At 34.2% G+C, this 12,859-nt stretch overlaps 1 protein-coding gene across 1 annotated transcript; it reads right to left on the bottom strand.

Annotated features, from left to right (window-relative positions):
- Positions 1 to 10,492: 10,492 nt before the first annotated feature.
- On the bottom strand, positions 10,493 to 11,770 carry LOC136220854 (uncharacterized). Its single transcript, XM_066008679.1, has 2 exons — positions 11,465 to 11,770; positions 10,493 to 11,387 (listed from the first exon to the last, which is right to left on the bottom strand). The coding sequence occupies exons 1-2, from the start codon at positions 11,624 to 11,626 to the stop codon at positions 10,830 to 10,832; spliced, it is 720 nt and encodes a 239-aa protein (XP_065864751.1). The 5' UTR covers positions 11,627 to 11,770; the 3' UTR covers positions 10,493 to 10,829.
- Between the last annotated feature and the right edge of the window lie 1,089 nt (positions 11,771 to 12,859).

Below are 12,859 nucleotides of genomic sequence, written 5' to 3'. Positions count from 1 at the left end.
AGGGCCCTGAAAATATTTAAAACGTTCCTGGCAAGCTCTGATGCCATAATATTATGGAATATATATATATAATGGGAGTGACATGATTTATTAAATTTGGACTGATGTAGAAAATTTCCCATAGAGAAATGTAGTAGTTTTTGATATTACAGCTCATGAACAAACATATCCATATAGGTTGTAGTATATGTATCATGTCTATATATTATATATATATGAACTTAAACTAGTGTTTCAATATTTATAGGTGTTTAATTGAATTTTTATTTTATAGCTTGATTTTAAAAAATTAAAAGTTTCGTATATCAATTTAAGAGTAAATTATATCTATGACCACTGAACTTTGCCATGGTTGGATTTGAAACGTAATATAAAAGCTATTGAATTTTACACTAAGTTATGTTCGTAAGCGCTATTAATATTGATTTACTTTTTTTATATCTTTGACTCATTCCTCCTCCTTCCTTTTTCTTTCACAACTTCGTTTTTTCTCTCAATCATCTCTTTCACTCCAATTCATCTCTGAAACTAATAAAATGCTTATTAATTTACAGTAAAAGTCTAAGTTAATTAAATTAAGTTAATCATCAATGGCAGAAGAGAATAATAGGCATGCTTATTCTTTTGTAAGAGCATCTCCCATAGGTTCTATTAAACTATATTCAATGAGAGTGAATTAATTGGGGAGTCCTTATGATTGAGTGATAAATGTTTAATATGATATAGAGTTTAATTAATTGGTGAGTCCCTTATAATTGAGTGGTTGTAGAGTTTAACAATTGGAGTGGATAGTTTAATAAAATGAAGTTTATTAAATATATATTATAATGATAATGTGACATGTATATTGAATAGTTATGAGTATGAAACATTGGAGATACTCTAGGCCCCGTTTGTTTGGGGGAAAATATTCTGCAGGAAAATATTTTCCCAATTTTCCATTATTTGTTTGGACAGGAAAATAAATCAAAGGAAAATAAGTTGCAAGTCAATGGAAAATGAAGGAAGAAATAAGGGAAAATGTTTTACTCTGTAAAACATTTTCCCCAAAACATACATGTGTAGAGAAAAATGGGAAAAAACATTAAAAATATAAAAATATGAAACACGAAAAAACATGAATAATGTGAAAACGTTACAAAACACGAGAATATGGAAAATCCGCAAAAAAATGAAAAGGTTAACAAACATGAAAAACACAAAAACGCAAAAACGCAAAAAAACAAACAAACACTAGAAAAGGCACAAAACATGAACGCGAAAAAGTGAGAAAACACGAATTATACGAAAACGTGAAAAATACAAAAAACACGATAATGTGAAAAAATACGAAAAACACAAAAACGCGAAAAATGCTAAAACACAAAAACGTGACAATAAGTGAAAAACCCGATAAACATGAAAAGACAAAAAATGCAAACAAAACACAAAAACGTAAAAAACACAAAAATGTGAAAAATACGAAAAACATAAAAAGTAACAAATGCGAAAAATAAAAAAAACACGAAAAAAAAGAAAGCGTGAAAAAGTGATAAACCGAAAAACTAAACGTGAAAACATACAGAAATGCAAAAAAAACACAATAACGTTATTAACACGAGAAAACGTACAAAAAATACCAAAAAAGTGAAAAACGTTTTTCGTGTTTTTAACATTATTTTTTTTTTCTTTCACATATTCGTGGTTTTCCACTTTTTTCCATGTTTTTATATTTTGTTTACTTTTCGTGATTTTCGCATTTTTCCACTTTTTGTGTTTTTAACAAAATTTCACTTTTTTTTTGTGTTTTTTCACGTTTTCAGTGGTTGGAAAATATTTTCCAGTGTTGTAGCCAAACAACGTAAAATATTTTCCAAGTGTTGTTGCCAAACACAGAAAAATATTTTATTTTCCTGCACAATATTTTCCCTGCATAAAATTTTCCAGAACACAATATTTTCCTCCAAACAAACGAGGCCTAAGTTTTACCAAATTTGAAATTAAATCCTTATGTTGCTGTGGATTTTGGAGATTCTTGAACTGGACTGAATACCTGAATAAAAAGAACCAGAATTGAATTGAATCATTGAGTTTTTCTTTAGGACCGAACCGAATTGTACAATTGACTTAATTAATTAAGTACAATTTTAAAGATTTTCTAATTTCTAATATTACTGAGTAAATATGTTGGAAATTCTAGAACTGGACCGAATATCCGAAAAAATCCAAAATCGGATTGAACCATTGACTTTTTCATTAGCACCGAACCGAATTATACCTTTGACTTTATTAAATACAATTTTAGAGATGTTCAAATTTCCGAATTGTACCGTGTACTCACCCTTAACTGTTACTGTTTCTTGGATTTGATGCAGTGGTGAGTGGAGCAAACAAGGGGGGTCATATTTGAAGTATGTAAATAGTTGGCTTAGAATGGAATTGTGGTGGTTGAAAGAAATGAAAGTGAATTTACTATTACCCAGGGGCGTTTAGTTTGGGGGTTTCAGGAAAGGGTAAGGGAAAGGGGAGGCTTCATTCCCTTTGTTGGTGTTTGTTTTGCTAATTCAATAATTCCCTTTGCCCTTTTTTAGTTTTGGGTTTACCCCTAACTCCTCTAACCCATTTCCCACTCCCCCCTAAGGTTTTTTATTCCATTTCCCCTCTCTTCCTAACTTAAGGGGGCGTTTGGTTCACAAGGAGTAAGAGAAAAGGAATCAAGAAATGGAAACTAAAGGAAATGAAAGGAATAAGCATTAATTCCCCTGTGTATTTAGATATGTTTAGAAAAGGGAATGGGGGTAAAGGGAATCCAATTCCCTATAGGACTTGGGGTAATGGCTTAACCTAAAGTGGGGTAATCCTATAATCTAAAATGGGTAAAGGGAATGGGTTTTTTTTTTTAAACAAACAAGTGTTGGTCCCGTGTGATTAGTTCCAGGGGGGGCGGTTAGGAACTAATATAACTTTTTCGTTTAATAATGCTGACTTAATCAATTCTTTAATTACTTAACTCAAATTTTAGTCAGCACGGCCGAGAGATGTAAGACAGCTTTAATTACAAAGTTGTGTCAGCTTTGCCTCTGACATAGTTTCTGGTCAGCAGGAAACTGGTCAACCTCTCGTACCAAGCACGTGGTGCTTGTTTCAAGCCATACAGGGTCTTCTTGAGTTTATAAATGTGGTTTGGAAATTTTGGATCTTCAAACCCGGGAGGCTGACTAACATATACCTTTTCGTTTATAAATCCATTAAGAAAAGAACTTTTGACATCCATTTGATATAGTTTGAAGTTCATGAAACTAGCATATGCACACAGTATTCGGATAGCCTCTAACTTAGCAACGGGAGCAAAGGTCTCACCATAGTCAATGCCCTCTTGCTGACTATAGCCTTAGGCTACAAGTCGGGCTTTGTTTTTTACTACATTGCCTTGCTTATCTAGTTTGTTTCTAAAGACCCACTTAGTTCCTATGGTCTTTTGATTCCTAGGTTTTGGTACTAAATCCCATACCTCATTTCTCTTGAATTGGTCAAGCTCTTCTTGCATAGCATTGATCCAGAATTCGTCGTGCTCAGCATCGGTGAAACTCTTTGGTTCATGGACTGAGACGAACGCAACATTGCTAAGATATCTCCTGAGTTGATTTCTAGTCATCAGGTTGTTCTCAGCAGCATCAAGAATGGACTTCTCCAAATGTCCTCTTGGAATTTTGATTTCTTTGGGTAATGTTGAGTTGTCAGCAGTAGGTGTTTCAACAATCTCTGCAGTTTTAGATTGGTCAGCAAAGGTAATTTCGGGTTCGCTTTTACCTTTAGTCAGCCCATGCGGTAATGACTCAGTGGCTCCATTTTGGTCAGCGGAAGCTAAGCTTGGGTCATCTTCGACAGACTGACTTGATTTTCCTGCATGATCAGTTTCATCGAACTCTATATGGACAGACTCTTCTACAACTTGAGTTCGTTTATTGAACACCCTATATGCTTTACTGTAAGTTGAGTACCCTAGAAAGATCACTTCATCAGCTTTAGAATCGAATTTGGCTAGGTTGTCTTTCGTATTGAGTATAAAACATTTACAACCAAAAGCACGAAAGTATCCAATATTGGGCTTTCGTCCTTTCCAAAGTTCGTAGGGGGTTTTCTTAAGAATAGGTCTAACTAAAGCCCTATTGAGTATATAGCATGCTCTGTTGACAGCTTCACCCTAGAAATACTTTGGAAGCCTATTCTCACTCACCATTGTCCTAGCTATTTCTTCCTTTCAACAACCCCATTTTGTTGAGGATTTCTAGGAGCAGAAAAATTATGGTCAATGCCGCTGACTTCAAATAATTCATCAAACTGTTGGATTTTGAATTCTCTGCCATTATCACTACGGATGTGAGCTAGTTTTAAATCTCTGTCATTTTCAAGTTTTTTATCAATGTTGAAAACATCTCAAAGGCTTCATCCTTACTACTCAGAAAGAGAACCCATGTATACCGAGAGAAATCATCTACAATGACTAAGGAAAATCTCTTACCGCCCAAGCTGAGTGGCTGGACCGGTCCGAAAAGATCCAAGTGTAGCAATTCCAATGGTCGTTTGGTTGAAACAATATTTTTACTTTGAAAAGACTTTTTGGTTTGTTTACCTTGCTGACAAGCATTACATAATTGATCTTTCTCAAATCTAAGTTTGGGCAAACCCTCAACTAATTGCTTTCTTGCTAATTTGGCAAGGAGGTCCATGCCTACATGACCAAGTCTCCTATGCCATAGCCAGGAGTTATCCTCCTTTGACATTAAGCATATGTTTTTTGAAAAATTCTTTTCTAAACTCAACATGTACACATTGTCAACACAAGGGGCAGTTAAAATCAAATCGTTTGTTTTTCCCTCGAGTATCCGACACTCAGTGGCATCAAATGCAACCTTTCTACCGCTGTCACACAGCTAAGCCACGCTCAATAGGTTATATTTGAGACCGCTGACTAAGGAGACTGACTCAATAGTAGGGTTACCTCCGATAGTACCTGAACCTACTATCTTACCCTTCTTGTTGTCTCCAAATCTTACACTTCCACCTCGTTTACGCTCAAGTGTGATGAATTGAGTTTCATCACCGGTCATATGCCTCGAGCATGCACTGTCAATATACCAAAGCTTTGACTTCTCCACGCACCTCAGGCTCACCTGCATTTTGAACTATTCATATTTAGGTACCCAATTCTTTTTGGGTCCTCGTTTGTTAGCATGAACAGGTGAAGCATCATATCTTAATTTGTGACGACATATGTTTATGGTGTGGCCAGCTTTACCACAGAAGTCATAATAGGTTACCATTTGAGGGTGATTTTGTTTCTGGTCAGCACGATTGTGCTGAGCATGCCAACATACCTTAGTGGTATGACCTTTCTTTCCACAGAAGTCGCATTGAACATTCCGCCGAGTATACCAACACACATCAATGGTGTGTCCTTTTTCCCCGCAAAAATCACACTGACTGTTCTACTGAGTGTACTGTCTATGCTGACCAGTACCTTGAAACTCAGCATTGGGATTGAACCTTTTCTTAGCCGATGTACTCAGCTGGTTCTGTATGGTTGTGATGTCCTTTCTCAGCTTCTTAGAGTCTGATTGGACTTCAGAGACAAATTTATGCATTATTTTCAAATTTTCATCATGTATAGTGTTGTCCTGAAGTAGATGTCAGAGATTACTCAGTTTGACCTCCTCAATCTCATCACATCGCCTGCTGAATGCCTTTATTTTCTTATTACACTTTTTGGTCAGTGTATATAAATCACTCAGGGCATTGACCATTTCATTTCTAAGCAAAATAAGAGATGTTACCTCATTGGAGTGGTCCTCTTGGTCAGTGTCATCTGAGAGGTCAGCTTGCTCAAATTGGTATAGGTCAACAGCTTCGTCAGCCATAAAACAGATGTTCGCCGACTCAGTGGCATCAGCTTCTGATGAGGTTGACTCATCATTATTGCTCCACGTTGCCACCATAGTTTTTCTGCTACCTTTCTTATTTTTCTTCAGTGTGGGGCAGCTTGATGACATTCAAATCATGTGACGGGCTTCGAGCTGTCCTTCTTGTATTTGTTGTCGCTGGGCTCAGCTTTGTATTTGTCATTTCTTCTGAAGGACCTTTTGCTGTTCTTGTCGTTTTTTCTGAACAGCTTCTTCATCTTTCTTGTGAACATGGCCATCTCCTCATCATCTGATGAGTCAGCTTCTGTTGAGTCAGCTTTCATGACAAGTGATTTTTGTTTCTTGTCTTCTGACTTCTCTTTAGCTTCAAAGTTTTTCATGGAGATCTCATGAGTCAGCAGAGATCCGATCAGTTCGTCATATTTGTACGTGGTCAGGTCCTCAGCTTCCTCCACAGCTGTTTTCTTAGCTTGCCAGCTCTTGGGTAGACTTCTCAAGATCTTCTTCACCTGTTCTTCTTCTGTGAAGTTCTTGCCGAGTCTTTTCAGCTCATTTATGATATTGGTGAATCTTGCGTTCATTTCAGAGATGTCTTCATTGTCATTCATTTCGAACAGCTCATATAATCTCATATGTTGGTTCACCTTTGACTCCTTGACCTTGCTGGTACCTTCATAGGTCACTTCCAGCTTCTTCCATATTTCCTGTGCTGACTCACAACCTGAAATTTTGTTGTACTCTGCAGCATCTAACGCACAGTGAAGCATATTGATAGCGGAAGAATTATTTTGAAGTTTTCGAAGGTCCACTCAGTTTCACTTTTAACAACTTTCTCGTTGTCAACCGTTTTGTAAGGCATATATGGGCCTTGAACTATTGCGAGCCGCGCACTCATGTTCGTAGCTTGAATAAAGTTTTTCATCCTGTTTTTCCAAAATGTATAGTTTGATCCGAAAAACAAGGGAGGCCGACTAATTGATAATCCCTTAGGGAGAATCTGTGTTGTTTGATTTCCAGGAAGGAAACGAGTGCTATTCTCAGCCATTTATAGGGATCAGCTCAAGATAGTTATATCTTTGAGTAGTGAGCTACTGTGCTCTGATACCACTTGTTGGTCCCGTGTGATTAGTTCCAAAGGGGGGGTTAGAAACTAATATAACTTTTTCTTTTAATAATGCTGACTTAATCAATTCTTTAATTACTTAACTCAAATTTTAGTCAGCACGGCCGAGAGATGTAAGACAGCTTTAGTCAGAGGCTGACTAGAACTGTTTTACTTGGGAGTTGGGAATTAACACTTGAGGTCAGCTTCCAACTCAGCACTCTGATTACTCAGTGTCAGCTTATACAATTTATATCCTGAGTAATTTAAGCAAACAGCACATACATATATATATTGAGAGAAAGGGTTAGAAGTTACTCAGCAAGATTTATCCTGGTTCGGCCTCACCGCCTATGTCCAGTCCCCAGAGTCCTTCCGGGCTTTTTCAATCCAATACTGAGCTCTTTAAAGGTAGAGCACAAACCTTTTACAAGGCAGTTGAATATGCAAGAGTACCTTCCTCTATTCGTCTACTCAACTCCTACTGAGCGCTATAACCGAACACTCAGATTTTTCTCTACCACTGAGTACTAAAACCGAGTACTCAGCACCACTCTCTCAATCTTTTACAATTGATACAAATCTGTTCTTCCTAGATGAAGAACACTTTAGATGAATACAAATTCAATCTAGCTTTTACATAGAGATAGAAATTTGGTGTAAGATCTTCTTTCTTGTTTGAATGTGCTTTGTATGTATATTTTTTCTCTTGTATTTTCAGCAAAGGATCCAAGAGATGGTCTTGTCCTTTTATAGTTGATCCTGAAGCTCTAATCATTTGAATCTGGAAGTATCCGTTGGATTCAAACGGCTCTCTTGTGTTACGCGCTTGGTCAGCATTCAAAATTCGCAGGCCAATCCTGTCTTCTGAAATTAGCAGCGTTAAGCTTGTCTTCTTCTGCCAGGTTCATCTTCTAGCGCCAGTTTCGTCTTTTAGCTAACGTCCAGTTGACCCATGCATCTCGAAACTGTCTCCGTGCGTAATTCCAAAGCTTCTGTTATTGGTGCAGGCAGTTGTCGGATCTTGTCTTCTAGCAAACGGATGATTCGCGCTGTCCTGACGAATACTCAGCTTGAACTTTATAGACGTTGCTTTTGTTCTTTGTCTCTGGCGAGGCTGAGTCATATTCTACTCAGCTTCTTCAGTCAACTTCGTCTTCAAGCTTTAGTTTAGAGGAAGACTTCTCTTCTTTGATATTGAGTTGTGTTCCACTCAGCTTCTTTGGTCAGCTTCTTCTTCAAGCGTTTGTTTTGAAGATGACTTTTCTTCTATTATGCTGAGTTCTTTTCCACTCAGCTTTTGTGCCTCATGCTGACTTCATTCTGTCGTACTTTTTATTTTCTGTTCACTTATAATTATACTCAGCATTGAACAAACACATTAGTACAATTAAATCAAAGCACTTAAATTTAATTGCCCCTTAATCATGGATTACCTTAAACAATTTTGTCAAATCAAAATCATGTGGAAAGGTGTTTCAACAACAAGAACAAAGGGAATGAAACCCTCCCATTCCCATTCTCATTCCTAAAGACCCCGAACCAGACTCTCATTCTCATTCTACACTCCTTATAAAATTCTACTTTACTCTCTATTTTATTTTATTTTATTTATTTTGATCTCTATATTTTTTATTTTTACATTTTTTTTATCTTTGGATTAATTTCATTTTCGTTATATATTTTTAATTTTTTACTCAAAAAATATTTTTGACTAAATTTTACTTTATTTTTATTTTTGTTTAATCCTTATATTTATTTATTTATATTTTTTATCGCTAGATTAATTTCACTTTTGATCCTTATACTTATTTATTTTTATCTTTTTACCCTGAAAAATAATTTTGACCAATTTTTTTTTCTTTTATCATATTATTCAGTTTTAATATTTATTTTTAATTATTTTTTTAAATATAATGTTTATGCATTTTATTTGATTAATTTTATTTCAATTTCCTCTATTTCATTATCTTTTGATTTTAATTCTTATATTTTATTAATAGAGGCACATGTATGTATACAAATTGTTGTCAAAGATTTTCTTGGTGAAAAGGACAATGAAGATGCTTAAACTCTTTCCGGTGATGAAGTATTATGCTTAGAAGACTATTGGCTTTTTTTTTAATTTGTATGAACTTTGTTAAGTTTAAATTTTAACTTTTATGAACTTTATATTATTATCAATAAGGGTAGCAAGTGAGTGACGTTTTGGATTGTTTAGGATTATATATGAAGTTATTTCACGTTTTATGGAAACTATAGTAAGAGAGTTGATTTTTTTTTATTATATATGAAGTTTAAAAAAATAGTTTTGATTCTCTATTTGAACCAAACATCCACAAAGGGAATGAGGTGGAATTGCATTCCCTTTCCTAAACATATCCAAACACATAGGGGTATGAATGTTTATTCCTTTCATTTCCTTTAGTTTCCCTTTCTTGATTCCTTTTCTCTTACCCATTGTGAACCAAACACCCCCTAAGTTCTTGTAAAGTGAAAGAAGTGAAAGAAAGGGAAAGAGATGAAGCTGTGAAATAAAAAGGAAATGATGCGTAAAATAAAAAGAGAGAAGTAGGATGAAGTCAAATGTAAAAAAGGCGAGTTAACATAATAGTGGTCATGAATATAATTTAATATAAAATTCATTAGTTTTTATATTACGTTTTAAAGTTTAATGGTTATAAAGTGAAAATGAGCAAATTTCGTGAGTATGAGTGTAATTTACCCATAAACTTAATGGAGTTTTTCATTTAAGAGTGGTACTCAAGTGGTATTTAGTAGCTTTTGTAAAAAGTGAATTTACAATCTGTTACTATTATTTGTCATTTATAATGTTTGTAGATACTTTCTATTTTTTTGGTGGTTGATAAAGATGTCCATTATTTATTTACTTTTAAACATGTACAAATGCAACACTACAAAAGCATGTATTGGGATTGAGAATGGCAAGTACGACTTGTGCTCTTAATAATAATGGCTTAATATATCATTTGGTCCCTAAACTTATCCAAAACGTTTGATTGGTCCTCAAACTTTTAAAGGGTTCCAATAGCTCAACTTATATAAAATGTCCAAATAACTCCCTTAAAGTTATAGAAGATGTATTGCACGTGTCTTTGAAAAGTAAAACGATCAATATCGGAGAATGCAGTTCTAATATTAAAAAAAAAAAACAAGTTTTACAGTTGAGCAATTAAAAACTTCCGTTTTAATATGTTTTAATTTATTTTGTGAATTATGTAATAATATTTTAAGACGGGTACAACACGCATTCCATATCTTACTTCTTTTTGTACACTTTAGTACTACATATCTGACATTTTATACAAGTTTAGAATGCTATGGAAATACTTTAAAAATACAATCAAGTTTTTTAAACGATATATTAAGCCAATATTAATATTATTAAAGCATAAACCATTTGCGAATGCTATTACTTACTTGTACCCATTCTAATTCAATCAATGAATATTAAAGATATGCACTTAAATTAACTTTATTTCTACCGCATTTTTTATTAATAATGCAAAATGTAATTCAATTCAACTTTAATACATTGAATTGGATATGACACAATACATGCACTTGCATAATTTCAATTGAAGTACCTACCAACCCTAAACTTTAAACTCTAAATCCTAATTTTACCTTCAAAGTCTCGTCATATCTCAATTTTGATACTTCCAATGATTTTTTCTATTAAATCCCTTGGATTTTACCAACTAAAAATGAAATTTGTTGGTAAACTTTCATTGAAAAGTGGCACAATTGAGATAAAACAAAACAATAGAGGTAAAATTACAAACTCAAAACTAATAAATGCTACATCAAATTTGATTTTGGCAGCCGAGTTCTTCATCATGATCCTCAGAAAAGTCATAAACCCATTTACATTCAGATGCAACATCAAGAAAATAAAGCATGAAAACCAGCAAAAAGCAACACAAAAACATTGGAATTGGACCGAAGATCCACAAAAATAGCGGCAAAGAGAAGTAGAAAGCACGCAATCCTAGCGACCAAAAATAACTACCTCGATTAATAGATTTTTCCACATACTCCGCCGTCAGATGGTGGTGATCCGGCGACATTTTCTTAAAAGGAACGTTAATCAGCATGCTTCCATGGCTGTAATACCTTATAGATTGCACATTGAACAAAAAAGCCACCAGAAAACACACCATTATACAAGAAAACTTAACCGACATAGCGCTGTGGCTTGTATCTCCGTACGCAAGTATTGTCGTCCGAATGCCTTTGCCGACGTTCGCCATTAGCACCGCAATTACGGAGCTGAGCGTTATCGCCATTGACGCTAAAAGTGTTGATGCCATTATGTTGTTTCGGAGAGTCTGTACAGCCAGAACTCCGTTTTTGGATGTGTCCTGCAATCGACAAAAACGGATATTAAAACGCATAAAAAGATACTGAATCACCTAATTTGGGGGTTAGGTTTTCTAACCTCCATCATAGCTCGAATCCAGAAACGGCGAGTGAGGGCATTGACGCCGATTACAGTTTTGTAAGGAGTGTATATGATTCGGAGGAATAGCCATAGGTGATATGCTGCAAGTATTCCTAATCCGGCTGGGACTAAAGTGTAATCGAGAATTTTTTTCTCCATTGATGAATAATGTTGAAATTGAAGAAAACAAAAGGTGCTTTTAGGAAGATGATGATGAAGAGGAGGTGTAGTGTTAGTTAAAAAGGCAGAATCAACAAAGAGAAAGAGTCTAAAAGTTACGCCGATGCTTTTTTTTTTTCTTTCTTTCTTTCTTTATTGAAATGGGATATTCTGTAGATTCATCTAGGATCATGATATTAATGAACTCTGACTTTTCTATTTATTTTAACAATAATAAATTGCCCATATAAATTACAGATTCTTTCTAGCAAGGTGTTAAAAAAAATGGAATCAGATCAAAATAACTCATCGAATGGATGAAATTTGGTTTTTTTACTTCGGTTTTCTAGTGTACTATTTGATTTGGTTTTGGTTAGTCTTTTTAACTTTCGGTAATTTCCATCGGTTCACTTTGTTCGATTCTTCGTTTATTCAATTAAGTTCGATTTTTTTTCCAGCAGTTGTTTGGTTTGATTTTTACATCCAACATTACTACTTTCTAGCTAATGTACAGAGCCGTCCTTGAACATACAGTAAAACCTCTATAAATTAATACTCGATAAATTAATAAACTCTTTAAAATAATAATTTCTTCCGGTCCCAACTTGGACCAGTTCAAAAAATGATCAATTTTAATAAATTAATAAGATAATAATTTTCTGGAACAACTCTTTATAAATACATTATATTATTACCTCTATAAATTAATAATTTCTCAAATACATATGCGAAATATATATAGATATACATATTTGGGATAATTTAGCAAACTATGAAATTCATGAATCTATAGTATTTTATTTTTTCTTGAAATTTAAATCTAGTTGAATTTCATCTCTAACTATTCTCAGTGTATTCAAAAGTTCCAGTGTATCCTTGTCAAATTGTAACAAAAAAAATTGTAAAAAATGGATGATGTTATAATTGCTTCATTTATTGTGACTGGTTTCAAAGGTACCGAATAATTTCTCAAATACATATGCGAAATATATATAGATATACATATTTGGGATAATTTAGCAAACTATGAAATTCATGAATCTATAGTATTTTATTTTTTCTTGAAATTTAAATCTAGTTGAATTTCATCTCTAACTATTCTCAGTGTATTCAAAAGTTCCAGTTTATCCTTGTCAAATTGTAACAAAAAAAATTGTAAAAAATGGATGATGTTATAATTGCTTCATTTATTGTGACTGGTTTCAAAGGTACCGAATCATCTTCAGCTTCATC

Source organism: Euphorbia lathyris, chromosome 2, assembly GCF_963576675.1.
Source record: "Euphorbia lathyris chromosome 2, ddEupLath1.1, whole genome shotgun sequence".
NCBI classification, from domain to species: domain Eukaryota; kingdom Viridiplantae; phylum Streptophyta; class Magnoliopsida; order Malpighiales; family Euphorbiaceae; genus Euphorbia; species Euphorbia lathyris.
Note: the sequence above shows the minus strand (reverse complement) of the source record. Positions and strands in the feature narration are given on the sequence as shown.